This window comes from Meleagris gallopavo, chromosome 34, assembly GCF_905368555.1.
Source record: "Meleagris gallopavo chromosome 34, MGAL_WU_HG_1.1, whole genome shotgun sequence".
Lineage (NCBI taxonomy): Eukaryota > Metazoa > Chordata > Aves > Galliformes > Phasianidae > Meleagris > Meleagris gallopavo.
In genome coordinates this window covers 599742-627467 of record NC_139438.1, presented here as the reverse complement: position 1 = coordinate 627467, position 27726 = coordinate 599742, and the positions used below count along the sequence as shown (strand labels likewise).

The following is a 27726-nucleotide window of genomic DNA, read 5'->3' as shown; positions in this document are numbered from 1 at the left end:
GCCCCCAGCCCAAAAACACCACCACACTCTCCAAAACCTCCGAGATCTTTAATGAAGCGACAGCAGCACCTCTCCCCTCAGCCTCCCCCAGTTCTCCACTTTTAACCCCAAAACGGAGTCGGGCGGGGGGGAAAGGGGGGGTGAAACGTGGCTGTGGGGGTCCTGCAGAGGGGGTGAGCAGCGGGCTGTGCCCCCCACCCCACCCCCCGAGGCATCACAGGCGGCAGAGTCCTGGGGTGCAGTGGGGATATATATATTTGTACATATAAAAACGCCGGGAAAGGAGCCGCCTGTGCCCTTAAATAATTAATTATGTACAGTAATTATGTCCTGGGAGTGGGTGGTTATTTCACCAGGGGCCGCGTTTTGTCGTCATCACTGCACTGATGTGCTTTGTACTTCTTCACCTCTGCCATGTATTTGGCCCAGGCGTCGCCTTTACTCGTCAAAACCTGAGAGAAAGGGGGGGAAAAAAATAATAATAATGAAGGGGAATGGGAGCATTGGGAAACTGAACTGGAGCGTATGGGCGGAGAACTGGGAGCACTGGGAGGGGAGAAATGGGGGTATTGGGGCGCAAAAGGACCGAGAAACTGGAAGCACCGCAGAGGGTTGGGAGAGGGAAGCGCTGCGAGAACTTGAATGGGGGGGAAATGGGGGCAGAGTGCGCAGCCCTGGTGGGATGGATGAGGTGGGGGGGACCCGACGGTGCCCGTTTGTCCCCGTGGCTTTAGGAACAGGGCCAAAATCCCAGCAGAGAGTGGGAACCCCATTCCACACAGGCACCCCAAGGTGAGGGGGGGGGGATCACAGCCCCATTCCCTCCCATCCTCACCTCCTCGTCGGTCTTTTGCTTCTTTGCCACCACGCCGGTCTTCAGGGCCAGTTTGTTTCCCCCTCGCCTCCTGCCCACCTGGTGAAGGGACAGAAGACTGCCAGCGTTACGCACGCGGGGTCAGCATCACCCCCTGCACAACGGAACCGGAGGGCCGTCCGTCAGGGCCGCCGCATCCCTCTGTCCGTCCATCCCATCCCACGGACAGGCAGCTTCTCAGGGAAGGGGGTTGGCAACGCCGGGAGGAGCCCAAAAAACCCGCTTTGGGGTTACAGAGGTGTTGGGGCCGCACTGCTTGTTTGAGGACTGAGCTTTTCGGTGCCCCCCTCGCTTCAGCTCAAAGGGTCCCAGCACCCCCAGAGGGCCCCAGAAAAATCTGTCTGTGAAATCAGAGTCCAAGAGGGTCTCGGTGCTCCACCCAGGTCCCCCTCCAGCCCTTTTAGGGCCCCCTTGTGACACCGGGCCAGGGGTTCTCCCACAGGAGGGGGATCTGAGGGTCTCAGTGCCACCCCCCTCAAGAATTCCTTTGGCTCAAAGGGCCGCAGCACCCACCGAAGCCCCCAGAGAACTCTCAGGAAAGTTTGTCTGTGAAACGGGCTCGGGATTCTCCCGAAGAAAAGGGCTGAGCTGGGCTCAGTTCCACCCCGAAGCCCCCTCCCACTTTGGCTCAAAGGGCCCCAGCGGTCACCGCATCCCTCAAAGGACCCCCCGCGATACCGGGGCCCGAGGCCCTCCCTCAGGAAGGGACTCTGAGGAGGCCGCACCCGGGCGGAGAGGAGAGCAGGGGGAGGCCGCGGCCCCCCACGTCCTTACGAAGCCCAGAGCGCCGCCGCTCCTCTTCGCCCCATCGGCCGAGCGGTGCGGGCCAGGCCCGGCCCCTCCGGTAGCCTCTGCCGCGGCCGCCGCTTCACGTTCCCGCTGCTGTTCCGCCTCCATCTTCCGCTTGAACAGCTCCAGGAAGCTGCCATCATTGGCGAAGACGTTCACACCGCCGCCGGGCCCGGGAGGCGGCGACGGGGCCTCCCCCTCATCGCCGTGCGCCTCCATCTTCTTCCCCCTCCGCCGCCGCCGCGGGGCACGCCGGGAAACGCGCGGCGACGCGTGATGACGTCAGTACCCCGCGCGGGGGCTGCTGGGATGGCGTTGCCCGGCAACCCGCGGCATTACCCCGCCTCCCAGCGGATTGACGGGTCTACCGACCAATCCGAGTGCGGAGGTGTGGAAGGGTGGAGGAGCGGTAGCCAATCAGCGCGGCGGGAGTGCTGGCGGCGGCGCAGGGGGAAGATGGCGGCGGCGGCGGGCGGATGGGGGCCGGAGGCGGAGGAGTTCGAGGATGCGCCCGACGTGGAGCCGCTGGAGCCTACGCTGGCGAACATCATCGAGCAGCGGAGCCTCAAATGGATCTTCGTGGGAGGGAAAGGCGGCGTGGGCAAAACTACGTGCAGGTGGGGGGGGGAGTGGGGCCTGGTCTGAGCGGGAGCGGCGCTGAGGGCCTCAAGGCGGGGGGGGGAGGGGAGCTCTGTGGGCTGGGGGGGTCCTATGGGGCGGAAGATCTGACTGTGGGGTGGGGGGCACCGAGGGGTAGGGATTAGTGTGGGGTGCGGATCGTCGTGGGGTGGGGTTGGTATGTGGGGGGGGTAGTGTGGGGTGGGGGTCGCTGTGAGGTGGGGGTCGCTGTGAGGTGGGGGTCCGTGTGGGGTGGGGGTCAGTGTGGGGTGGGGGTTGCTGTGGGTGGGATATATATGCAGTGGGGGTCCCGTGGGGGGTGGGGGTCATTGTGGGGTGGGAGTCGCTGTAGGGTGGGGGTCTGTGGGCTGCCCCCCCCCGTCACCACCGCCCCGCAGCTGCAGCCTGGCCGTGCAGCTGTCCAAGGTTCGTGAGAGCGTCCTCATCATCTCCACCGACCCCGCACACAACATCTCCGACGCCTTCGACCAGAAGTTCTCCAAAGTCCCCACCAAAGTGAAGGGCTACGACAACCTCTTTGCCATGGTGAGGCTGCAGGGGGTCACCCCCACCCCACAGTGATCCTCTCCCTACGGGATCCCCGCCTTACGGGACCCCCATCTCATGGGATCCCCACCCTGCGGGACCCCAGCCCCATGGTACCCCCACCCCACGCGTCCCCCACCCTGTGGGACCCCCACCCCAAAAGCCCCTCTCCACGGAGCCCCCCCCCCTGAACCCCACACCCTCCAGGAAATCGACCCCAGCCTGGGAGTGGCAGAACTCCCCGATGAGTTCTTTGAGGAGGACAACATGCTGAGCATGGGCAAGAAAATGATGCAGGAAGCCATGAGCGCCTTCCCCGGCATCGATGAGGCCATGAGTTACGCCGAGGTGATGAGGTGAGCGTGGGGTGAACTGTGGGGTCAGCACCCAACAAATGACCCCTCTGAGCCCCCCCCACCCCGGCCCTGCAGGTTGGTGAAGGGGATGAATTTCTCGGTGGTGGTTTTTGACACGGCGCCCACCGGACACACGCTGCGGTTGCTCAACTTCCCCACCATCGTGGAACGAGGCCTGGGGCGGCTGATGCAGATCAAGAATCAGATCAGTCCTTTCATCTCTCAGGTGAGAGCTTGGGGAGGGGGGGGTCCTGGTGGGTGGCAGCGTGGGGGTCTCGTGGCTGGAGGTTTGGGGACCCTTTGGATGGTGCTGTGGGGATGCTGAGTGACGTGGCGGTGGTCTCCAAGCTGTTCTGCTCCCGTAGATGTGCAATATGTTGGGGCTGGGGGACATGAATGCTGATCAGCTGGCCTCTAAGCTGGAGGAGACGCTGCCCGTCATCCGCTCTGTCAGCGAGCAGTTCAAGGACCCTGTAAGGACACTGGGAGGGGGGGGACATTGGGGAGGGGGGGCTCTGAGGGTTTTGGGATCGGGGGGTGGGGGGATGGAGGGGTGGGGACGACCGTGGGACAACAAAGGGGGGGGGGGGCTCTGAGGGACAACAAAGTGGGGGGGGGGGGCTCTGAGGTTTTGGGATCGGGGGTGGGGGGGTGGGGGGGACCGTGGGACAACAAGGGGGGGGGGGGAGGGGGGGCTCTGAGGGTTTTGGGATCGGGGGTGGGGAGGACCGTGGGACAACAAGGGGGGGTGGTGGGCTCTGAGGGTTTTGGGATCGGGAGGGAGGGGGACACGGGGGGGCGGGGGTGACGTCAACACCTGCTGGCTCTTGGCCCAAGGGACGCGGGGACCCTCATTAATCAGCACGGATTAACGAGGCACAGGGGGGTGTCCCTGTTGTCCTCGTGTCCCATCCCGCTGGGATCTGTCCCTGCGACCTCACAGAGCTGGCCGTGGGGACACGGCGCTGCCACCCCCCCACCCGAGGGGGGGGGGGGGGGGGGGGACAGCCCACCCCCACCCCCACCCCCACCCCCACCCCCACCCCAGGGCAGGGCCAACCCCGCTGGCTGTGGTATTTAGGGCCCTGGGATGGGGACGTGGCCCCAGAGCAGCGGGGGCAGCCACTCCTGGCTCAGCTGTCCTGGGTGAGTGGGGATCCTGGGAGCGTGGGGACACCGGGGGGGGGGGACCGGGGGGGGGGGGGGACCGTGGGGGGGGTGGGGGGGCACAACGTGCTGGGGTGGCTGGGTGGTGCTCAGTTCCTGAAGTGGTTCCTGCAGGTGTTGTCATCGCCAGGATTGTGGTGTCCCCGTTTTGCCATGGGGTCTGGTTACCCCCATGTCCTGTTCTCGTGTCCCGAGGTTCCGCTGTCCCCAAATTTCCATGTCCCCGAGGTTCTGCTGTCCCCTGGTTTTGATGTCCCCAGGATTCTGCTGTCCCCAGATTTTGGTGTCCCCAAGATTCCAGTGTCCCCAGATTTTGGTGTCCCCAAGATTCCAGTGTCCCAAGATTTTGGTGTCCCCAAGGTTCTGCTGTCCCCAAGATTCCACTGTCCCCAAATTTCGATGTCCCCAAGGTTCAGCTGTCCCCTGGTTTTGATGTCCCCAAATTTTGATGTCCCCAAGATTCCACTGTCCCCAAATTTCAATGTCCCCAAGGTTCTGCTGTCCCCAGATTTTGGTGTCCCAGGATTCTGCTGTCCCCTGGTTTTGGTGTCCCCAGGATTCTGCTGTCCCCAGATTTTGGTGTCCCCGAGGTTCCGCTGTCCCCAAATTTCGATGTCCCCAAGGTTCTGCTGTCCCTGGTTTTGATGTCCCCAGGATTCTGCTGTCCCCAGATTTTGGTGTCCCCAAGATTCCAGTGTCCCAGATTTTGGTGTCCCCAAGGTTCCTCTGTCCCAAATTTCCATGTCCCCAAGGTTCTGCTGTCCCCTGGTTTTGATGTCCCCAGGATTCTGCTGTCCCCAAATTTCAATGTCCCCAAGGTTCTGCTGTCCCCTGGTTTTGATGTCCCCAAAATTTTGTCCCCAAGATTCCGCTGTCCCAAATTTCCATGTCCCCAAGGTTCTGCTGTTCCCTGGTTTTGATGTCCCCAGATTTTGGTGTCCCCAGGATTCTGCTGTTCCCAGATTTTGGTGTCCCCAAGGTTCCTCTGTCCCCAAATTTCAATGTCCCCAAGGTTCTGCTGTCCCCTGGTTTTGATGTCCCCAAAATTCTGCTGTCCCCAAGGTTCTGCTGTCCCCTGGTTTTGATGTCCCCAAATTTCGATGTCCCCAAGGTTCCTCTGTCCCCAAATTTCAATGTTCCCAAGGTTCTGCTGTCCCCTGGTTTTGATGTCCCCAAAATTCTGCTGTCCCCAAGATTCCACTGTCCCCTAATTTCGATGTCCCCAAGGTTCTGCTGTCCCCTGATTTTGGTGTCCCCAGGATTCTGCTGTCCCCTGGTTTTGGTGTCCCCAAGGTTCTGCTGTCCCCTGGTTTTGATGTCCCCAAAATTTTGTCCCCAAGATTCCGCTGTCCCCAAATTTCCATGTCCCCAAGGTTCTGCTGTTCCCTGGTTTTGATTTCCCCAGATTTTGGTGTCCCCAGGATTCTGCTGTTCCCAGATTTTGGTGTCCCCAAGGTTCCTCTGTCCCCAAATTTCAATGTCCCCAAGGTTCTGCTGTCCCCAGATTTTGGTGTCCCCAGGATTCTGCTGTCCCCAAGGTTCTGCTGTCCCCTGGTTTTGATGTCCCCAAATTTCGATGTCCCCAAGATTCCGCTGTCCCCAAATTTCAATGTCCCCAAGGTTCTGCTGTCCCCTGGTTTTGATGTCCCCAAAATTCTGCTGTCCCCAAGATTCCACTGTCCCCAAATTTCGATGTCCCCAAGGTTCTGCTGTTCCCTGGTTTTGATGTCCCCAAGGTTCCGCTATCCCCAGATTTTGGTGTCCCCGAGGTTCCTCTGTCCCCAAATTTCGATGTCCCCGCAGTTCTGCTGTCCCCAAGGTTCTGCTGTCCCCAAGATTCCGCTGTCCCCAAATTTCGATGTCCCCAAGGTTCTGCTGTCCCCTGGTTTTGATGTCCCAAGGTTCCGCTATCCCCAGATTTTGGTGTCCCCGAGGTTCCGCTGTCCCCAGATTTCAATGTCCCAAGGTTCTGCTGTCCCCTGGTTTTGATGTCCCCAAGGTTCCGCTATCCCCAGATTTTGGTGTCCCCGAGGTTCCGCTGTCCCCAGATTTCAATGTCCCCAAGGTTCTGCTGTCCCCTGGTTTTGATGTCCCCAAGGTTCCGCTATCCCCAGATTTTGGTGTCCCCGAGGTTCCGCTGTCCCCAGATTTCAATGTCCCCAAGGTTCTGCTGTTCCCTGGTTTTGATGTCCCCAGGATTCTGCTGTCCCCAGATTTTGGTGTCCCCGAGGTTCCTCTGTCCCCAAATTTCGATGTCCCCACAGTTCTGCTGTCCACACTGCCCTCATGTAACGGCCCCAAGGCCGCCGTCCCCAGAGTTTCACTGCCCACACGGTTTCAACCTCCCCGTGACTCCCGAGTCCCCATTTTGGCATCTGGGCTTCCCAGATTTCACCGTCCCCAAAGGCTTCAGCATGGAGTGCCGCGTGGATGTCCCACGGCTCACGGTGTCCCCCGTGGTCCCCGTTGTGTCCCCAGGACGATGACGGTGACGTACACAGCACGGGTGGCCACCGCGCGCTTCGGGGGCTTCTCGCAGCTGCTGCTGCTGTGGCGTGGGAGCATCTATAAACTGCTGTACCGAGAAGTGCTGCTCTTCCTGGGGGCCTATCTGGGGCTGAGCATGGCTTACCGGTGGGATGTGGGGACATTGTGGGGACAGGGGGACGTCGTGGGGACGTGGGGACATCATGGGGATGTGGGGATGTGGGGCTGAGCATGGCTTACCGGTGGGATGTGGGGACAGGGGGACGTCGTGGGGACAGGGGGACGTCGTGGGGACAGGGGGACGTCGTGGGGACATCATGGGGACGTGGGGATGTGGGGCTGAGCATGGCCTGCTGATGGGATATGGGGATATAGGGACATTGTGGGGACAGGGGGACATGATGGGGACATGGGGATGTGGGGCTGAGCATGGCTTACCGGTGGGATATGGGGACAGGGGGACGTCGTGGGGACATCATGGGGACGTGGGGATGTGGGCAGAGCATGGGGTACCGGTGGGATATGGGGACATTGTGGGGACTGGGGGACATCGTGGGGACATCATGGGGATGTGGGGATGTGGGGCTGAGCATGGCTTACCAGTGGGATATGGGGACAGAGGGACGTCGTGGGGACATCATGGGGATGTGGGGATGTGGGGCTGAGCATGGCCTATCAGTGGGATCTGGGGACATTGTGGGAACAGGGGGACATGATGGGGACATGATGGGGACATCATGGGGATGTGGGGCTGAGCATGGCCTGCTGGTGGGATATGGGGATATGAGGATGTTGTGGGGACAGGGGGACATCGTGGGGACAGGGGGACGTCATGGGGATGTGGGGACATTATGGGGACATGGGAATATGGGGCTGAGCATGGCCTATCAGTGGGATATGGGGACACTGTGGGGACGGGGGGACATCATGGGGACGTGGGGATGTGGGGCTGAGCATGGCTTACCGGTGGGATATGGGGACAGGGGGACATTGTGGGGACAGGGGGACGTCGTGGGGACATCATGGGGACGTGGGGATGTGGGGCTGAGCATGGCTTACGGTGGGATGTGGGGACACTGTGGGGACAGGGGGACATCATGGGGACGTGGGGATGTGGGGCTGAGCATGGGGTGCTGGTGGGATATGGGGACAGGGGGACGTCATGGGGACAGGGGGACGTGGGGATGTGGGGATGTGGGGCTGAGCATGGCCTGCTGATGGGATATGGGGATATGGGGACATTATGGGGACAGGGGGACGTCGTGGGGACAGGGGGACATCATGGGGACGTGGGGACATCATAGGGACGTGGGGATGTGGGGCTGAGCATGGCCTGCTGGTGGGATATGGGGATATAGGGATGTCATGGGGACAGGGGGACATCATGGGGACGTGAGGATGTGGGGCTGAGTATGGCTTACCTGTGGGATATGGGGACAGGAGAAGGCTGTGGGGACAGGGGGACGTCGTGGGGACATCATGGGGACGTGGGGATATGGGGCTGAGCATGGCCTGCTGGAGGGATATGGGGACATTGTGGGGACATCGTGGGGACAGAGGGATGTGGGGCTGAGCATGGCCTGCTGGTGGATATGGGGATATGGGGATGTTGCGGGGACAGGGGGACGTTGTGGGGACATCATGGGCGTGGGGATGTGGGGCTGAGCATGGCTTACCGGTGGGATATGGGGACAGGGGGACGTCGTGGGAACATCATGGGGACGTGGGGATGTAGGGCTGAGCATGGCCTGCTGGTGGGATATGGGGATATGGGGACATTGTGGGGACAGGGGGACATGATGGGGACATGATGGGGACGTGGGGATATGGGGATATGGGGCAGGGCATGGGGTACCGGTGGGATATGGGGACAGGGGGACGTCGTGGGGACAGGGGGACATGATGGGGACATGATGGGGACGTGGGGATGTGGGGCAGGGCATGGGGTACCGGTGGGATATGGGGACAGGGGGACATGATGGGGACATGATGGGGACATCATGGGGACGTGGGGATATGGGGCAGGGCACGGGGTACCGGTGGGATATGTGGACATTACGGGGATATGTGAACATGAGGCAGAGCCTGGCCTGCCAGTGGGACATGAGGACATGGGGACACAGTGGGGACACGGGGGGGGGGGGGGTGGCAGCGGTGCCACATTTATCCCCCCCCCACACCCCTCTCCCACCCCCCCTTCAGGTTTCTGCTGTCGGAGCCGCAGCGGCGCCTCTTTGAGAAGCTGGTTCTGTACTGTGACCGTTCTGCAGAGCTCATCCCTGTCGCCTTCGTGCTCGGTCAGGACCCCCCCCCGGGAGACCCCCCCCCCCAGGACCCCCCCCAGGACCCCCCGCCCCCCTCCGCCTCCCGCTGCCTGCTCCCAGTTCTCCCATTATCCCCAGTGCCCCCACCCGGCGCTCCCAGTCTTCTCAGTGCTTCGTCCCAGTGCCCCAGCCCCCCCCCCATCGCTCTCAATGCACTCAGTGCTCCCAGTATCTCTTCCCAGTCTTCCCAGTGCCGCTTCCCAGTTCCTCTCATCCCTCCCAGTGCCCCATCATGGGGCCGCCAGGGCTTCTTCCCTCTTTCTCCCAGTATTCCCAGTGCCTCATCCCATTGCCCCCAGTCTCTTTCAGTACCCTTTTCCAGCCCCTCCTTTCTCTCCCAGTCCACCCAGTGCTCCCAGTGCCTCTTTCCCAACCCTCTGGGACCCCCAGTCCCTCCCAGTGCCCCTCCCCTGTGTCCCAGTTCCCATTCCTAAGATCCCCTTCCCTCCCAGTATCCCCAGTGCTCCTTGATCTCTCCCAGTGCCTCATCCCTGTTCCCCTTCTCAGTCCTTCTGATCTCTCCCAGTATTCCCAGTTCCCGTTCCCGGTGCTCCCAGTGCCCCCATTCCCTCCCAGCACCCCATCCCACACTCCCACGACCCCCTTCCCAGCCCTCCTTCTCCCTCCCAGTATTCCCAGTTCCCATTCCCAGTGCTCCCAGTGCCCCATTCCTCCCAGTGCCCCACGACCCCCTTCCCAGCCCTCCTTCTCCCTCCCAGTATTCCCAGTTCCCTTTCCCAGTGCTCCCAGTGCCCCCATTCCTCCCAGTGCCCCACGACCCCCCTTTCCCAGCCCTCCTTCTCCCTCCCAGTATTCCCCGTTCCCTTTCTCAGTGCTCCCAGTGCTCCCATTCCCAATCCAGTGCCCCACGACCCCCTTTCCCAGCCCTCCTTCTCCTCCCAGTATTCCCAGTTCCCTTTCCCAGTGCTCCCAGTGCCCCCATTCCTCCCAGTGCCCCACGACCCCCTTTCCCAGCCCTCCTTCTCCCTCCCAGTATTCCCCGTTCCCTTTCCCAGTGCTCCCAGTGCCCCCATTCCCTCCCAGTGCCCCACCACCCCCTTCCCAGCCCTCCTTCTCCCTCCCAGTGCCCCACCACCCCTTCCCAACTCTCCTTCTCCCTCCCAGTATTCCCCGTTCCCATTCCCAGTGCTCCCAGTGCCCCATTCCCTCCCAGCACCCCATCCCACACCCCCACCACCCGCTTCCCCACCCTTCTTCTCCCTCCCAGTATTCCTAGTTCCCATTCCCAGTGCTCCCAGTGCCCCCATTCCCTCCCAGTGCCCCACGACCCCCTTCCCAGCCTTCCTTCTCCCTCCCAGTGCCCCACAATCCCTTCCCAGCCCTCCTTCTCCCTCCAGTATTCCCAGTTCCCTTTCCCAGTGCTCCCAGTGCCCTCATTCCCTCCAGTGCCTCACCACCCCCCTTTCCCAGCCCTCCTTCTCCCTCCCAGTATTCCCAGTTCCCATTCCCAGTGCTCCCAGTGCCCCCATTCCCTCCCAGTGCCCACGACCCCCCTCCCAGCCCTCCTTCTCCCTCCCAGTGCCCACGACCCCCTTCCCAGCCCTCCTTCTCCCTCCCTGTGCCCACGACCCCCTTCCCAGCCCTCCTTCTCCCTCCCAGTATTCCCGTTCCCTTTCCCAATGCTCCCAGTGCCCCATTCCCTCCCAGTGCCCCACAACCCCCTTTCCCAGCCCTCCTTCTCCCTCCAGTGCCCCATTCCCTCCCAGTGCCCTACGCCCCCTTCCCAGCCCTCCTTTTCCCTCCCAGTGCCCCCATTCCCAATCCCAGTGCCCCACCACCCCCTTTCCCAGCCCTCCTTCTCCCTCCCAGTGCCCCCATTCCCTCCAGTGCCCCATTCCAATCCCAGTGCCCCACGACCCCCTTCCCAGCCCTCCTTCTCCCTCCCAGTGCCCCCATTCCCTCCCAGTGCCCCACGACCCCCCTTTCCCAGCCCTCCTTCTCCCTCCCATTACTCCCAGTGCCCCCATTCCCTCCCAGTGCCCACGACCCCCTTTCCCAGCCCTCCTTCTCCCTCCCATTACTCCCAGTGCCCCATTCCCTCCCAGTGCCCCCCACCCCCTTTCCCATCCCTCCTTCTCCCTCCCAGTGCCCCCATTCCCTCCCAGTGCCCCACGACCCCCTTTCCCAGCCCTCCTTCTCCCTCCCATTACTCCCAGTGCCCCCATTCCCTCCCAGTGCCCCCATTCCCTCCCAGTGCCCCACCACCCCCTTTCCCAGCCCTCCTTCTCCCTCCCAGTATTTCCAGTTCCCATTCCAGTGCTCCCAGTGCCCCATTCCCTCCCAGTGCCCCTTCCCCTTCCCAGCCTTCCTTCTCCCTCCCAGTGCCCCCATTCCCAATCCCAGTGCCCCACCACCCCCTTTCCAGCCCTCCTTCTCCCTCCAGTGCCCCCATTCCCTCCCAGTGCCCCCATTCCCTCCCAGTGCCCCACCACCCCCCTTTCCCAGCCCTCCTTCTCCCTCCCATTACTCCCAGTGCCCCATCCCCGGATTCCCAGCTCCCACCCCGGACCCTTCCCATAGGTTTCTACGTTGCGGTGGTGTTGGAGCGCTGGTGGGGGCAGTTCCGAAGCGTCCCGGCTCCGGACGGTTTGATGTTGGCTGTGGGATGCGGAGTGCAGGGAGCCGATGCTCGGGGTCGGATCCTGCGCCGGACTTTGATGCGTTACGGCAGCCTGGCGGCTCTGCTGGTCCTCCGAGCCGTCAGCACGGCTGTCTATAAGAGATTCCCCACCACCGACCACCTCGTGGAGGCGGGTGAGGGCAAAAGGGGGGGGGTTGTAGGGCTGGGGTGGGAGGGGGGGTGTTATGGGGGTGGGAGTGCATGGGGGGGGGGGATCATCATGGGGGTGGGATGGGGGGCAGTGAAGTTATGGGGGTGGGAGTGACGTGGGGGGGGATCATCACGGGGGTGGGATGGGGGGGTGATGTTATGGGGTTGGGATGGGGGGCAGTGATGTTATGGGGGTGGGAGTGATGTGGGGGGGGGATCATCATGGGGGTGGGATGGGGGGGTGATGTTATGGGGGTGGGATGGGGGGTGATGTTATGGGGGTGGGAGATCATCATGGGGGTGGGATGGGGGCAGTGAAGTTATGGGGGTGGGAGTGACATGGGGGGGGTCATCATGGGGGTGGGATGGGGGGCAGTGATGTTATGGGGTGGGATGGGGGGGGTGATGTTATGGGGGTGGGATGAGGGGGGTGATGTTATGGGGGTGGGATGTTATGGGGGGGGTGATGTTATGGGGGTGGGAGTGACGGGGGGGGGGATCATCATGGGGATGGGATGGGGGGCAGTGAAGTTATGGGGGTGGGATATTATGGGGGTGGGATGGGGGGGGTGATGTTATGGGGGTGGGATGTTATGGGGGTGGGAGTGACGGGGGGGGGGATAATCATGGGGGTGGGATGGGGGGCAGTGAAGTTATGGGGGTGGGAGTGACGTGGGGGGGATCATCATGGGGGTGGGATGGGGGGGGTGATGTTATGGGGGTGGGATGAGGGGGGGGGATGTTATGAGGGTGGGATGAGGGGGGGGGATGTTATGGAGGTGGGATGGGGGGTGATGTTATGGGGGTGGGATGTTATGGGGGGGGTGATGTTATGGGGGTGGGATGAGGGGGTGATGTTATGGGGTGGGATGTTATGGGGGGGGTGATGTTATGGGGGTGGGAGTGACGGGGGGGGGGATCATCATGGGGGTGGGATGGGGGGCAGTGAAGTTATGGGGGTGGGATATTATGGGGGTGGGATGGGGGGGGTGATGTTATGGGGGTGGGATATTATGGGGGGGTGATGTTATGGGGGTGGGAGTGCATGGGGGGGGGATCATCATGGGGGTGGGATGGGGGGCAGTGAAGTTATGGGGGTGGAGTGACATGGGGGGGGTCATCATGGGGGTGGGATGGGGGGGGTGATGTTATGGGGGTAGGATGAGGGGGGGGGATATTATGGGGGTGAGATGGGGGGGTGATGTTAAGGGGGTGGGAGTGCATGGGGGGGGGATCATCATGGGGGTGGGATGGGGGGCAGTGATGTTATGGGGGGGGAGTGACATGGGGGGGGATCTTGGGGGGTGGTCTCATCATTGGGGTGGTCTCACCACTGGGGTGGTCTCGTTATGGGGGTGGTCTCATCATTGGGGTGGTCTCGTTATTGGGGTGGTCTCGTTATGGGGGTGGTCTCATCATTGGGGTGGTCTCATCATTGGGGTGGTCTCGTTATGGGGGTGGTCTCATCATTGGGGTGGTCTCATTATGGGGGTGGTCTCATCATGGGGGTGGTCTCATTATGGGGTGGTCTCATCATTGGGGTGGTCTCGTTATGGGGGTGGTCTCATTATGGGGGTGGTCTCGTTATGGGGGTGGTCTCATCATTGGGGTGGTCTCATTATGGGGGTGGTCTCATCATTGGGGTGGTCTCATCATTGGGGTGGTCTCGTTATTGGGGTGGTCTCGTTATGGGGGTGGTCTCATTGTGGGGCTGGTCTCATCATGGGGGTGGTCTCGTTATGGGGGTGGTCTCACCGCTGGGGTGGTCTCATTATGGGGGTGGTCTCACCACTGGGGTGGTCTCGTTATGGGGTGGTCTCATTATGGGGTTTGTCCCTGTAGGATTTCTGACACGGGAGGAGCGGCGCCGGCTGGACGCCCTGCGTTCACCCTACAACAAATTCTGGGTGCCCTGCGTGTGGTTTGGGGCGCTGGCAGGGCAGGCACGGCGCGAGGGGAGAGTGCGTGATGACTGCACCCTAAAGCTGCTGATGGAGGTGAGACCCCCCCCCTCCCCGACCCCACAAAGGACCCCCCCTCACCCCCATCCCCAAAACCTGTTCTGTGTTTCCTTTTTAGGAGCTGAACCGATTTCGGGCCAACTGCAGCCTCCTCTTCCACTACGACTGGATCAGCGTCCCCCTGGTGTACACACAGGTGGGGTGTGGGGACACGGGGACAGGGATGGGGACATGGGGACACAGGTTTGGGGACACTGAGACACAGGGATGGGGACACTGAGACACAGGGATGGGGACATGGGGACAGGGATGGGGGCATTGGGACACAGGTTTGGGGACACTGAGACACAGGGATGGGGACATTGGGACAGGGATGGGAACACGGGGACGGGGATGGGGACATGGGGACAGGGATGGGGACATTGGGACAGGGATGGGGGCATGGGGGCAGGGATGGGGACACGGGGACAGGGATGGGGACATTGGGACAGGGATGGAGACACAGGGACAGGGATGGGGACATTGGGACAGGGATGGGGGCATGGGGCAGGGATGGAGACACGGGGACAGGGATGGGGACATTGGGACAGGGATGGGGCATTGGGACAGAGGTTTGTGGACACTGAGACACAGGGATGGGGACATTGGGACAGGGATGGGACACGGGGACAGGGATGGGGACATGGGGACAGGGATGGGGACACGGGGACACAGGTTTGGGGACACTGAGACACAGGGATGGGGACACGGGGACAGGGATGGGGGCACTGGGACAGGGATGGGGACATTGGGACACAGGTTTGGGGACACTGAGACACAGGGATGGGGACACGGGGACAGGGATGGGGGCACTGGGACAGGGATGGGGACATGGGGACAGGGATGGGGACACGGGGACACAGGTTTGTGGACACTGAGACACAGGGATGGGGACACGGGGACAGGGATGGGGCATTGGGACAGGGACAGGGACACTGAGACACAGGGATGGGGACACGGGGACAGGAATGGGGGCATGGGGACAGGGATGGGACATGGGACAGGGATGGGACATTGGGACACAGGTTTGGGGACACTGAGACACAGGGATGGGGACACTGGGACAGGGATGGGGGAATGGGGACACAGCCAGAACCTGAGGTGGCCCCATGGAGGGATGAGGGGATTTTTAGGTCCGGGATGGGGATGGAGGGGCCATCAAGGGACGCAGGGATGGGGAGGAACAGGGATGGGGGAATGGGGACACAACCAGAACCTGAGGTGACCCCATGGAGGGATGAGGGGATCTTTAGGACCGGGATGGGGATGGAGGGACCACCGAGGGACGCGGGATGGGGAGGGACACAGAGGGACAGGGATGGGGGAATGGGGACATAGCCAGAACCTGAGGTAGCCCCATGGAGGGATGAAGGGATTTTTAGGACCTGGATGGGGATGGAGGGACCACCGAGGGACGCGGGATGGGGAGGGACAGGGATGGGGAAATGGGGACTCAGCCAGAACCTGAGGTGGCCCCATGGAGGGATGAGGGGATCTTTGGGACGTGAGGACATGGATGGGGATGGAGGGACCACCGAGGGACACAGAGGGACAGGGATGGGGGAATGGGGACACAGCCAGAACCTGAGGTGACCCCATGGAGGGATGTGAGGACCTGGATGGGGATGGAGGGGCCATCAAGGGACACAGGGATGGGGAGGGACACAGAGAGACAGGGATGGGGGTATGGGGACACAGCCAGAACCTGAGGTGACCCCATGGAGGGATGAGGGGATCTTTGGGACGTGAGGACATGGATGGGGATGGAGGGACCACCGAGGGACACAGAGGGACAGGGATGAGGGAATGGGGACACAGCCAGAACCTGAGGTGGCCCCATGGAGGGATGAGGGGATCTTTGGGACGTGAGGACATGGATGGGGATGGAGGGGCCACCGAGGGACACAGAGGGACAGGGATGGGGGAATGAGGACACAGCCAGAACCTGAGGTGGCCCCATGGAGGGATGAGGGGATCTTTAGGACCGGGATGGGGATGGAGGGGCCACCGAGGGACGCAGGGATGGGGACATTGGGACAGGGATGGGGGTATGGGGACACAGCCAGAACCTGAGGTGGCCCCATGGAGGGATGAGGGATCTTTAGGACCTGGATGGGGATGGAGGAGCCACCGAGGGACGCGGGGAGGGACACAGAGGGACAGGGATGGGGGTATGGGGACACAACCAGAACCTGAGGTGGCCCCATGGAGGGATGAGGGGATCTTTAGGACCTGGATGGGGATGGAGGGGCCACCGAGGGACGCAGGGATGGGGAGGGACACAGAGGGACAGGGATGGGGGAATGGGGACACAGCCAGAACCTGAGGTGGCCCCATGGAGGGATGTGAGGACATGGATGGGGATGGAGGGACCATCAAGGGACACAGGGATGGGGAGGGACAGGGATGGTGGAACTGGGACATAGCCAGAACCTGAGGTGGCCCCATGGAGGGATGAGGGGATCTTTAGGACCTGGATGGGGATGGAGGAGCCACCGAGGGACGCAGGGATGGGGAGGGACAGGGATGGGGGAATGGGGACACAACCAGAACCTGAGGTGGCCCCATGGAGGGATGAGGGGATCTTTAAGACCGGGATGGGGATGGAGGAGCCACCAAGGGACGCAGGGATGGGGAGGGACACAGAGGGACATAGATGGTGGAATTGGGACTCAGCCAGAACCTGAGGTGGCCCCATGGAGGGATGAGGGGATCTTTAGGACCAGGATGGGGATGGAGGGACCACCGAGGGACGCAGGGATGGGGAGGGACAGGGATGGGGGAATGGGGACACAGCCAGAACCTGAGGTGGCCCCATGGAGGGATGAGGGGATCTTTAAGACCGGGATGGGGATGGAGGGGCCACCAAGGGATGCAGGGATGGGGAGGGACACAGAGGGACAGGGATGGGGGAATGGGGACACAGCCAGAACCTGAGGTGACCCCATGGAGGGATGTGAGGACACGGATGGGGATGGAGGGGCCACCGAGGGATGGCTGTTCGAGGAGTGATGCCGTGCTGGCCCTGCAGGTGGTGACCATCGCAGTCTACGCCTTCTTTGCCACCTGCCTGATCGGGCGGCAGTTCCTGGACCCGGCCCAGGGCTACGCGGGCCACGAACTGGACCTGGGGCTGCCCGTCTTCACCCTCCTGCAGTTCTTCTTCTACGTGGGGTGGCTTAAGGTGGGTGACAGCAACAGGGCGGGGGCGGTGACAGCACAGGGGGTGGGGGGGGTGACGGCACAGCCATGGGTTGTCACCGCCGCAGGTGGCCGAGCAGCTCATCAACCCCTTCGGGGAGGACGACGACGATTTCGAGACCAACACGCTCATCGACCGTAACTTCCAGGTATGGGCTGGGGGGGGGGGGGGGATTTTGGGTGGGTGGGGGGTGGATTTTGGGGGCAGATGGGGACGGCAGTGCCCGCAGGTATCCATGCTGGCTGTGGATGAGCTCTACGGGGACGTCCCAACTCTGGAGAGGGATCGGTATTGGGACAGCACCAGCCCCCGCGCGCCCTACACGGCCGCCACCGCCGCCCAGCTGCGCCTGCCCAACTTCCGTGGGTCGGCCTTCGACGTGGCGTGAGTGGGGTCCCCTCTCCCCAACAACCCCCCCCCCTAAAGAATCCCACGCCCCGACCCCCCACCCAACCCACAACCCCCAGAAAAAAAAGCTCAAACCCGCTCCGAGGAATCCCCACCCCGACCTCAAGATGAGAAACGCCGTGTTAAACCTCAACTCCTCCCTCCAGGACCCCCCCACCCCCCCCAAGACCACCCCCAAAATAAACCTCGGTGACCCCCTAGGACCCTGAACAGCCCCCCCCCCAGCACTCCATGGGAACCCTCCCACCAAAACACGGAGCCCCAAAACCTCCTGCAGCCCCCCAGGCTGGGGTGGGGGGAAGGGGGGGGGGTCCCTGAAGGCTACAGCGGATTTTAGGGTGCTCCCCCTACTCCCCCCCCCTTCAAGATGAGAAACGCCGTGTTAAACCTCAACTCCTCCCTCCAGGACCACCCCCCCCCAAGATGACCCCCAAAATAAACCTCGGTGACCCCCTAGGACCCTGAACAGCCCCCCCCCCCCCCCAGGGATCCCAAGACCCCAAATTAAACCTCCATCCCAACCTCAGACCCCAATAAACCACCCCAATAAACCTTGAGCCCCCCCCCCCCCCCAGCACTCCATGGGAACCCTCCCACCAAAACACGGAGCCCCAAAACCTCCTGCAGCCCCCCAGGCTGGGGTGGGGGGGGTCCCTGAAGGCTACAGCGGATTTAGGGTGCTCCCCCCCCTCCCCCCCCCCTTCAAGATGAGAAACGCCGTATTAAACCTCAACTCCTCCTCCAGGACCCCCCCCACCCCCCCAAGATCACCCCCAAAATAAACCTCGGTGACCCCCTAGGACCCTGAACAGCCCCCCCCCCCCAGGGATCCCAAGACCCCAAATTAAACCTCCATCCCAACCTCAGACCCCAAAAACCCAATAAACCTTGAGCCCCCCCCCCCCAGCACTCCATGGGAACCCTCCCACCAAAACACGGAGCCCCAAAACCTCCTGCAGCCCCCCAGGCTGAGGAGATGGGGGGGGGTCCCTGAAGGCTACAGCGGATTTTAGGGTGCTCCCCCCCCCCCCTTCAAGATGAGAAAACGCCGTATTAAACCTCAACTCCTCCCTCCAGGACCCCCCCCCCCCCAAAATCACCCCCAAAATAAACCTCGGTGACCCCCTAGGACCCTGAACAGCCCCCCCCCCCCCCAGGGATCCCAAGACCCCAAATTAAACCTCCATCCCAACCTCAGACCCCAAAAACCCAATAAACCTTGAGCCCCCCCCCCCCCAGCACTCCATGGGAACCCTCCCACCAAAACACGGAGCCCCAAAACCTCCTGCAGCCCCCCAGGCTGGGGAGGAAAGGGGGGGGGGGGTCCCTGAAGGCTACAGCGGATTTTAGGGTGCTCCCCCTCCCCCCCCCCCCTTCAAGATGAGAAACGCCGTATTAAACCTCAACTCCTCCCTCCAGGACCCCCCCCCCCCCCAAGATCACCCCCAAAATAAACCTCGGTGACCCCCTAGGACCCTGGACAGCCCCCCCCCCCCCCCAGGGATCCCAAGACCCAAATTAAACCTCCATCCCAACCTCAGACCCCAATAAACCACCCCAATAAACCTTGAGCCCCCCCCCCCCAGCACTCCGTGGGAACCCTCCCACCAAAACACGGAGCCCCAAAACCTCCTGCAGCCCCCCAGGCTGGGGTGGGGGGAAGGGGGGGGGGGTCCCTGAAGGCTACAGCGGATTTTAGGGTGCTCCCCCCCCCCCACACACACACAGGTTGGCAAAGGAGGAGATGCAGTTTCAACCACTGGAGGAGATCGGGGAGATCTCTGAGCCCCCCCCAAACCCCCCCATGGGAACCTTCAGCTGCCACTTCTCCCTCCTCCGCCACAAGAACAGCGCTGGCTGTGAAGGGGGGCAACAAGGGGCTGAGCCCCCCCCGGGTCACCCACTGAAGGAGATGGGGACAGCCTGGGGGGGGACACAGCTGTGCTGCTGGGAAGCGTCACAGGGGAGTCACCCCACAGCTGGGATCTGCGCCCCACAGATGAGATGGTGTAGGTGGAGGGGGCCCAAAATGCTGACCCCCCCCTGCCCCCCTTCACCAAGCTGGGGCTCAGTGTTACGAACACCCAGGAAATCCCTTAAAAGAAACGAACCCAAAAACTCTGATCTCATGGCTTTATTGAAAAAGAGGTTTTGGGGAGGGGGGTGGGGAGATTCCCCCCCCCCCCGGGGGAAAAAGGGTACAAAAATAGAAGTGCTAAAAGCTCCCTCCACCAAAGAGGGGCGCAGAGCCCCCCCCCTCAAATAGGAGGGAGGCACATCAGTAGTGTCACAAATGGGTCCAGCCCAGCTTGGGGGGGGAGGGGAGAATGGGGGGGGGGGGGGGGCAGCCCCAACTGACTCCCCCCAAATCGTGAGCCTGTAGGGTCAGCGGTTGGGGGGGCGGCCGTGGGGGGGCCGCGCACGGCGAGCAGCCGTGGCCAAACGCTGCTGGGCCAGGAATGAGTGAGGGCCGTTCCCGGGGGGGGTCCCCAAGCCCCCCTCCTCACGTGTCTGCTGCTGCAGTGCCAAACCCTGGAGGGGGTGGGGGACGTGAGATAAGCGTGGGAACGTCCCCCCTCCCCACAGTGTGTATTTGACACCCCGGGGGGGTATTCTTGCCCCCACCCTCTCTATTTGCCCCCCACCCTCTCTATTTGCCCCCCCCCCCTTACCATGTTGTACCACGCTGTGACCAACAGCCGCTCCTCGCGCTCCTGCTGTGCCCGGCTCCGCTCGTAGTCATTCTGGGTGGGCAACCATGAGGGTGGGGGAGGGGGGTTCTGCCCCCTCCCCCCCCCCCCCCCCAGCCCCCCTCCCTGAGCCCCCCCCTCACCTCCAGGTGCCGGATTAGAGCGTCCTTCTCCTGCAGTTGGTTCCTGAGGGCACGCAGGACAGGAGCGGTGTGGGGGGACTCCAGCACCCGCGTCACCTTGGGGGGGGGGGGGGGGGACAATATCAGACCCACCTGAACCCCAAAATAAGGCATTTCCAAGGAGGGGGGAGCAGCTCTGAGTGCTCCCCCCCTTCCCCCCCCGCCTAGAGCCCTAGGGGGACAAAAGGGGGAACTAAAGACACCCATCTCTTTTATTGATATGGGGGGAGGGTGACCCCCAGCCTGCTCTGCTCACCTCTTTGTTGGGGTCCCTTTGCAGCCCGCTGCCCTCGAAGCCTCCAACCTGTAGACAGGGGAAGGGAGGGAGGGGGACTCAAAGGAGGGAAAATGGGGACACAGGGAGGGGGAACCCAATAGGGACTCCCCTCTGTCTCCCCCATACCTATCAATGTCACGGAGCTGCCTCTGCAGCCGGTCCCGCTGCAGCCGTAGCGCTGCCTCCTGGGCCTGCAGCCGCTGGTTCTCCTGCTGCAGCCGTGCCACTGTCTCCCTGGGGGGACCAGGGGGGGCAAAGTGGGGGGGGTGGGGGGCGGTCAGGGCAGGCAGGGCGGCACTGAGGCTTGAGGACCCCCCCCCAGGCACCCACCTGAGTTCAGCGGGGAGGATTTCAGCTGCCAGGTTTCCTGCTGGGGCCGCACTCCTATCCAGCACTGCATCTAAAGGGGAGAAATACAGGTTTAATTTGAGTGAGGGGGGAAAAAACGTGGCACCCCCAGGGGAGTCCTTGGCATCGCTGTCACTGCCACCGTGGGGGCAACGCCTTCCAGATTGAGGAACAGGCAGAAAAACGCCCACCCCCGGAAGGAAAATCACAGTGACCCTTATGGGATCCATGCCCCCCTCCCCCCCCCACTTTGGGACCCCCACTCACCTGCCTGCTGCAAGCAGCTCTGCTGCACCTGAGCACAGCGCAGCTCCTCGTTGGCCTCGCGCAGGGCATCACGCTCCTCCAGCAGCCGCTGAGAGGCAAAAGGAGGAACAGGGATCAGCAGGAGATGAGAGGGGATGTGTGTGGGGTGGGGTCCTGGGCGGGGGGGGGTGGGGGTCTCACCTCCCTCTCCTGGCTCAGTGCCTCAAACCGCTCCTGCAGGCTGCGGCATTCCCTCTGCCACCGCTCTGCCTGCAGGGCCGCCGCCGCCTGCTGCCCGCTCAGCTCCTCCACCTGTGGGTGGGGCTCATCCTGACCCGCCCCCAAAGCGCGGGTCCCGCCCACTTTCTCACCTGACCCCGCCCCTGCTGAGGCCACGCCCCCAAATCACACAGGTTGGCAACCCTGACTCCGCCCCTTCCCTATAGCCACGCCCCCATCTGCACAGCCACACCCCTTTTTATCACAGTTCTGCCCGAAGCCCCGCCCACGCACCACACCCCGCCACCACCTCATTACTTCTTTTCACTCATACGTAGCCCCGCCCACACCCATAAGCCCCGCCCATCTCCCCAAGCCCTCATTGCCTCATTTTACTCACCACCTGTAGCCCCACCACACTTAAACCCCGCCCACACTCCTATGCCCCGCCCACCACCTCACTGTCATTTTGCTCACCACCTGTAGCCTGCCCCTCCATAAGCCCCGCCTACACCCGTAGCCCCGCCCATCTCCGCAAGCCCCACCACACCCCCATTACTTCATTCAGCCCCCACCTGTAGCCCCACCCACACTCCTAAGCCCCGCCCACCTCCTCATTCGCTCTTCACTTCCACCTTTAGCCCCGCCCACACTCACAAGCCCTGCCGCCTCCTTGCCTCTCACCACGCTCACCACCCGTAGCCCCGCCCCCATCGGCCCCGCCCCTCCCAAGCCCCACCCACACCCCATTACTTCATTCAGCCCCACCTGTAGCCCCACCCACACTCCTAAGCCCCGCCCACCTCATTACCCCCTCACTTCCACCTTTAGCCCCGCCCACACTCACAAGCCCTGCCGCCTCCTTGCCTCTCACCACGCTCACCACCCGTAGCCCCACCCCCATCAGCCCCGCCCCCTCCCAAGCCCCACCCACACCATTACTTCATTCAGCCCCCACCTGTAGCCCCACCCACACTCCTAAGCCCCGCCCACCTCATTACCTCCTCACTTCCACCTTTAGCCCCGCCCACACTCACAAGCCCCGCCCTCACCCAAGCCCCCCCCACCGCCTTCCTCACCTCTCACCGCGCTCACCACCCGTAGCCCCGCCCCCTCCCAAGCCCCGCCCACCTGCCGCCGTGCCGCCTCCAGCTGCGCCCTGCCCGCCTGCGCTCTGCCCAGCTGCATTTGCAGCGCGTTGGCGCGGCGCATCTGCCCGGCGTGCCGCTCCTCCAGCGCCCGCACCCAGCGCCGCAGAGCCCCGGCCGCCGCCGCCCGGCCCCGGTACGCCTCCACCGCCGCCTCCAGCCGTCCCGCACGGGCAGAGGACGCCCTAAAGGGTGGGGAGAGGGACGCAGAAGGGCATCGGATCGGGGCACGGCGCTGCGCGGCACCCAAACGTCGGCCAGTCCCCACGCACCTGAGCGCGTCCATCTCATCCCGCAGCACCCGAGCCTCCCCAGCCAGGCTGCTGAGCTCCTCCGCCCGCGCCTGCAGCCCCCGTGCCTCCTGCTCCAAGCGGCTGCAGCGCGCCCGCAGCTCCTCCTTCCCGCTCTCCAACCTGCAGACATCATAAGAATCGCTGTCCGCCGGGGTCCCTGCGGACCCTCCCCACCCCCCAACGCCTGGGATCCAGAAACCCACCGGTAGTTTTCCTCCTGCAGCTCCTCCACCTGCGCCTGCAGCAGCTGCAGCTTCTTGGATGCGGCGCCCGCAGCGTCAGCTTCCAGCTGGGCTTTCTCCTCCCGCAGCGCTCTGTTCTCCTCAGCCAGGCTGCCCTTCTCCTCCAGCAGCGCCGCCACCTGCCTCACATCAACAGCATTCAGAGCGTGGGACCCCCCAGGACCCCCTCCTAGCTGCACTCGTGGGGCTTCTGCTCAACCCTCATACGAGACAGCAGAGAATCCGCTCTCATCTCAGCCCTTTGGCTGTTCTATGCTTAACACCAGAACGGAGTGGGGGGATTCTCAGGTTTTAAGACCCACCTGCTGCTCCAGCTCCAGGCAGCGCTGCTGGGGCCCCACAGCATCCTCGGGTTCCTCACTTAGGAAGTAATAACGCCGTGACTACGGGGGGAGGCAGAAAGTCAGTGCTGGGGGGGGGGGGGGGGGGGCATTTTGATACCCCAAAACTGCCCCCCCCACCTCCCCCAAGCTCTGTCCTGAAAGCCACCAACCTGTCCCGTCCCCTTCGCAAATTATTGTCCTATATCCACCCACCCAAACCCCCACATCTGCCCCCCTCGGCCCCCCAGCCCCCCGACCTGAGCATCAAAGCTCTCATACGTCTCCACCATCATCGCCTCCAGGGGTTCTTTATCCAAAAGCTGCAAAGCAAATTATAAATAACCGGGGTTGAAGGGGGTTGGGGGGGGCGGGGGAGGGGTGCAACCTCAGGGCATCCCCAACCCCCCCAATCCCACCCTGAGCCCCCCCCCTCCCAACCCCACACCTCCGGATGGCCGTCATCACTCCGTGCTGCACCGCCTCATCCAGGGTCATGATGCGTTGGATGTGCTCTGTGGGGTTTTTTTTTTGGGGGGGGGACACAGGTTATGGGGTGCAAGGAGGGAGGAGGGGTGGAACATTTGGAGGTGCTCAGCACCCCCCCTCCCCACCCCACCCCCCCCACACGCCCACCCACCTTCCCTTCTCTCACAGCTGACAGCACAGCCCAGCACCAGTCGCACCAATTTGCCCAGTTGCTCTGGGTCGCCATATTGGGCTGCCAGGGCCACATCAGGGACGTGATGCTCTGCCACCGCCTGGCCCAGCACCTGGGGGGGGGGAGGGGAGGAGGTACAGATAGGTTAGATCCAGGGATGAGACCCCCCCTACCTCCCCCCACCCAAACTGGGAACCCCCCACCCCAAAACCACAACTTCCCACACTCACATCTTGCCAGTATTCCAGTACGCTCTGTAGCACCTTCTGCAAGTTGCTTGCCTGGTGGGCAAAAAAAAATGGGATCCCCCCCCCACCAGAGCCCCCAGATAAGGCCCTCAACCCAAACCCCCCCCAAATTAAGTCCTCCAAAATACAATCCATGAGGTCCCCTAAAACAGCCCTCCCCAACACAACCTCCCCCAGCTGGGAGCCTCACAATTACCCTCCCCCAAACTATTAGAGAGCCCTATAATTAATTACCCCCCCCATACACACACACACCCCGGGGGTCCTGTCATTTACCACCCCCTCCCACTAAACCAACTGGGGGGCCCATTTATAATTAACTCCCCCCAGAACAGTTGGAAACACCATTATAAGCCCCCCCCCAAATTAACACCCCATAATTAGATCTTCCCAATCAACAGCCCCTCACTGCCCCCCTCAAACCCATCCTCCCTCAATTCCCTCCCCCAGCACCATCCTCACCCTCCCCCAGATAGACCCGAGGTTCCTCCATGCCTTCTTGTGCCCCCCCCTCTAAATAACATCCCCCCTTCCACCTTCAGCCTCCAGTTGTCCTCAGTGCTGCTCTGGATGCGGCCCAGCCACGTCTCATTGAACCACGAGGGGTCGCTGGGAAGAGGGGGGGGGGGGGGACGGGAGGTGGGGGGACACGCATAAATTCAGACCCCCCCTCTCCCCCCTCCAGGGCTGAATGGCGTTGCCCCACTGTGCCCACCCCCCAATTACTCACATGCAGTGCAGGACATGAGCCAGGGTCACCCCAGTGGTGAGGTCCTGGGGGGAGGTGCAGGGCGAGGGGGGGTCAAAGGTCTGCAGCTGTGGGGGAGGGGGAGGGGGGGCACATGGGAGGGCTGGCATCGCAACCCCCCCCCCCCAAAAAAAAATAAAACCCCACCCCAACACGGCTGGGAACCTTCATAATTGGGGGATTCCTTCATAATGGGGAACTAATTCCTCCCTCCCCCCAAAATGAGGGTCCCAATGGTCCCATCCCAGAAAAACCGGGGGTCCCAATGGCCCCCCCAGGGGTCAGCCCCCTCCCCCCCTCAAATAACACAGAGCCCAATCAGCGCTGCTGGAAGGATGAAGGGCAAAGTGGGGGCACGGGGAATAAAGGGGGAGGGGGTCCAAATGCGGAGGGGATCCCAAAGGAAGTCACAGAACCCGGACGGCGAGAGGTCAAAGGTCACCACGAGGGGTAACACAGCCCCGGGGAGGGGTCGTGGCGGGGGGAGTCTCGGCCCCCCCTTACCCAAGGGAGTAGAGGCCCGCAGCACTCCGACCCGCCGCCATGGTGGCCGCCGGTCCGCCAGGGTCACCGAGCCGCGCCCAGAGCGGCCGCACCTGCGGACCACGCCCCCTTTGTGGGACCTTCTGGACCACTGAGGCGCTACCAGAGCGGCCCCACCTGCCGGCTCCGCCCACGCCGCCATCTTGGAAGAGGGCGTGGCCTCGTGTGCGTGTTGGGGGTGGGGGGGGGGTCAGCCCGGCCGCCGCGCCTTTTCCCCCGCGGCACGGGATTGGCTGCGCCGCCCCGATGACGTCAGCGATGAACCCGGCGACTCGGGGTGCGTCATCACCGCGGGGGGGGGGGGGGAGGGGGAAGGTGGTGTCACCATGGCAACGCAGCTCCCGGCACTTCCGGTTCCTTACGTTTGGGGCCTGGAGACCCCCAAGTGGGCGGGTGGGGGGGGCCGGTCCTCGGGGGCGGGGGGTCTGAGCCCCCCTCCGTCCCCCCAGCTTAATCCTGGTGTTTCTCCAGTGCTCCCAGTATGGCGGAAGGCCTCCCCCAGTGCTCCCAATATATTCCTGCGGTGCTCCCAGTGCCCCCCCCCTCCCATCACTGTGGTTCCATTGCTTCCCCCCCCCCAATATTTTTTCTGTCTCTGCCTCAGGGCATGCTGGGAATTCCCCCCCCCCCATCTCACAGCCTCCCTCCCCTCCCCCCCCCTCCCTCCCAGTCAGGCCCAGTTCCCCCACTTCCCTCCCAGCCCCCCCACCTCCCCCCCGCACCGAAAGCTGATGGCAGTTGAAGCCGTTGGGGCAGCTGGAGCTGACATAAAGTGAGAGCTGCGGGGAGGGGGGGGGGTGGGGGGGAGGAGGGAACAGAGCTCTGAGCCCCCCCACACCCTGGGAACCCCCTGACCCCCCTCCCATGGACCCCTCAGGCACAGCCCCAGTGCCCTCAGGTTGCAGCCCCTCACCTCTATGTGGTGTTTTCGGGGAGGGGGGGGGGAGGTCATGGCCAGGGCTGACTCAGGGCCTATTTATAGGGAAAGAGAAGTGGGGAGGGAAAATCAGGCGGGCCCAAAATCCCCTAAAATCCAGGCTTGGGGGGGGGGGGGGGAGGTGATGGCTGCCCCCCTCCCTGGAAAGCCCCACTCTGCTATGGGGCCCTTATGGGAGATGCATTGTGGGGTGGTGCTGCCCAGCAGGCCAAGACACGTTCGTTAACACGCTGCAGAATTAATGTTCTCGTTAACACACATCCGTCCCTGCCCCACCCCAATGCTGGGACTCCCATCCCTGGGGGGGGGTAAGTGGGGGGGTCTGGGCTGGGTGAGGCTGTATGGATCCATGTGGATCCCATGAGGATCCCATGTGGGTGTGGGGTATTTCCCATGCAGATTCTGAGTGGGTCCATGGGAATCCCACAGAAATCCATGTGGATTCCATGCGCTCCTATGCAGATCCCATGTAGCTCCCATGTGGTCCCATACAGATCCCATGTAACTCCCATGCAGATCCCATGTAGGTCCTTACGGAGCACATGTACGTTGGTTCTGCATGGATCCCATGTGAACCCCGTGTAGCTCCCATGCAGATCCCATGTACATCCCATGTAGGTCCTTACGGAGCACATATATATTGGTTCTGCATGGATCTCATGCAAATCCCGTGTCGGTCCATGAAGATCCCATGTGGATCCCGTGTCCCACAGCTGAGAGGCCCCTGCAGCCCCCCCAGCTCTGCCCCAGAAGCTCAGCCCCACGCGTGTCCCCCCCCAAAGCGCTTAACCCATTCCCCATAAGCCCCGCCCCTTTCCCACTCGAGGGCGTGGCCAGACGTGTGGGCGTGGCTTCGCCAGGTAAATGGGCGTGGCCAGCGGGCTGCGCAACCAATGGGACGCGCTTCCGCCCCGCGCGGGTATAAGGCGCGGCGCGGTGGGTCGTGGGTTCGATTCCCGTCGCCTTTCTCTCGGTTCTGTGTTCGCCGTTCCGGTTCCGCGCGCGGTTCCGCTGCCGGTTCGGCCGCATGTGCGCGCGGATGGAGCCTCCGTTCTTCCGTTC

The 27726-nt window shown here is 62.9% G+C and overlaps 4 protein-coding genes across 6 annotated transcripts; 2 read left to right on the top strand and 2 right to left on the bottom strand.

Moving 5' to 3' along the window:
* Positions 1-29: 29 nt before the first annotated feature.
* On the bottom strand, positions 30-1953 carry TRIR (telomerase RNA component interacting RNase). 3 transcript variants are annotated; one of them, XM_010726646.4, is made up of 3 exons: positions 1649-1943; positions 836-913; positions 30-452 (listed from the first exon to the last, which is right to left on the bottom strand). In XM_010726646.4, exons 1-3 carry the CDS (start codon positions 1880-1882, stop codon positions 345-347), a joined length of 420 nt encoding a protein of 139 aa, XP_010724948.1. In that variant the 5' UTR covers positions 1883-1943; the 3' UTR covers positions 30-344. The 3 variants fall into 3 exon arrangements, with proteins under 3 accessions (XP_010724948.1, XP_085070949.1, XP_085070948.1); XM_085214823.1 differs by having other exon boundaries at positions 403-452; positions 836-932; positions 1649-1952; XM_085214822.1 differs by having other exon boundaries at positions 424-452; positions 1600-1953.
* Positions 1954-2081: 128 nt separating this feature from the next.
* Positions 2082-3779, top strand: GET3 (guided entry of tail-anchored proteins factor 3, ATPase). The gene is made up of 5 exons (XM_085214819.1): positions 2082-2280; positions 2680-2827; positions 3035-3183; positions 3259-3409; positions 3549-3779. Exons 1-5 carry the CDS (start codon positions 2120-2122, stop codon positions 3777-3779), a joined length of 840 nt encoding a protein of 279 aa, XP_085070945.1. The 5' UTR covers positions 2082-2119.
* Positions 3780-4440: 661 nt separating this feature from the next.
* BEST2 (bestrophin 2) lies at positions 4441-19914 on the top strand. Its single transcript, XM_085214840.1, has 9 exons — positions 4441-6984; positions 9040-9134; positions 11703-11936; positions 13795-13949; positions 14032-14109; positions 16984-17136; positions 17222-17302; positions 17384-17538; positions 19291-19914. The coding sequence occupies exons 1-9, from the start codon at positions 6209-6211 to the stop codon at positions 19826-19828; spliced, it is 2265 nt and encodes a 754-aa protein (XP_085070966.1). The 5' UTR covers positions 4441-6208; the 3' UTR covers positions 19829-19914.
* HOOK2 (hook microtubule tethering protein 2) lies at positions 19682-27693 on the bottom strand. Its single transcript, XM_085214818.1, has 21 exons — positions 27556-27693; positions 25845-26098; positions 25689-25749; positions 25167-25252; positions 24973-25045; positions 24419-24469; positions 24168-24300; positions 23969-24042; positions 23788-23850; positions 23510-23590; positions 23169-23326; positions 22945-23085; positions 22656-22857; positions 21507-21617; positions 21327-21414; positions 21042-21111; positions 20806-20945; positions 20691-20767; positions 20396-20491; positions 20235-20306; positions 19682-20094 (listed from the first exon to the last, which is right to left on the bottom strand). Exons 1-21 carry the CDS (start codon positions 27691-27693, stop codon positions 19948-19950), a joined length of 2316 nt encoding a protein of 771 aa, XP_085070944.1. The 3' UTR covers positions 19682-19947.
* Positions 27694-27726: the final 33 nt, after the last annotated feature.

Bases quoted from the DNA above. Each gene is read 5' to 3' on its own strand.
- BEST2 (XM_085214840.1), top strand. From the start codon at position 6,209: ATGTCCCCAAGGTTCTGCTGTCCCCTGGTTTTGATGTCCCAAGGTTCC. The intron at 13,950-14,031 runs GTGAGACCCCCC...TTTCCTTTTTAG, and splicing joins CCCTAAAGCTGCTGATGGAG to GAGCTGAACCGATTTCGGGC. The intron at 17,303-17,383 runs GTATGGGCTGGG...CAGTGCCCGCAG, and splicing joins TCATCGACCGTAACTTCCAG to GTATCCATGCTGGCTGTGGA.
- TRIR (XM_010726646.4), bottom strand. From the start codon at position 1,882: ATGGAGGCGCACGGCGATGAGGGGGAGGCCCCGTCGCCGCCTCCCGGG. The intron at 914-1,648 runs GTAAGGACGTGG...TCCCTTCACCAG, and splicing joins GCGGCGGCGCTCTGGGCTTC to GTGGGCAGGAGGCGAGGGGG. The intron at 453-835 runs GTGAGGATGGGA...CCTTTCTCTCAG, and splicing joins AGCAAAAGACCGACGAGGAG to GTTTTGACGAGTAAAGGCGA.
- GET3 (XM_085214819.1), top strand. From the start codon at position 2,120: ATGGCGGCGGCGGCGGGCGGATGGGGGCCGGAGGCGGAGGAGTTCGAG. The intron at 2,281-2,679 runs GTGGGGGGGGGA...ACCGCCCCGCAG, and splicing joins GTGGGCAAAACTACGTGCAG to CTGCAGCCTGGCCGTGCAGC. The intron at 3,410-3,548 runs GTGAGAGCTTGG...CTGCTCCCGTAG, and splicing joins TCAGTCCTTTCATCTCTCAG to ATGTGCAATATGTTGGGGCT.
- HOOK2 (XM_085214818.1), bottom strand. From the start codon at position 27,693: ATGCGGCCGAACCGGCAGCGGAACCGCGCGCGGAACCGGAACGGCGAA. The intron at 25,046-25,166 runs GTGAGTAATTGG...CCCTCTTCCCAG, and splicing joins GCTCATGTCCTGCACTGCAT to CGACCCCTCGTGGTTCAATG. The intron at 23,086-23,168 runs GTGGGTTTCTGG...TGATGTCTGCAG, and splicing joins CTGCAGGAGGAAAACTACCG to GTTGGAGAGCGGGAAGGAGG.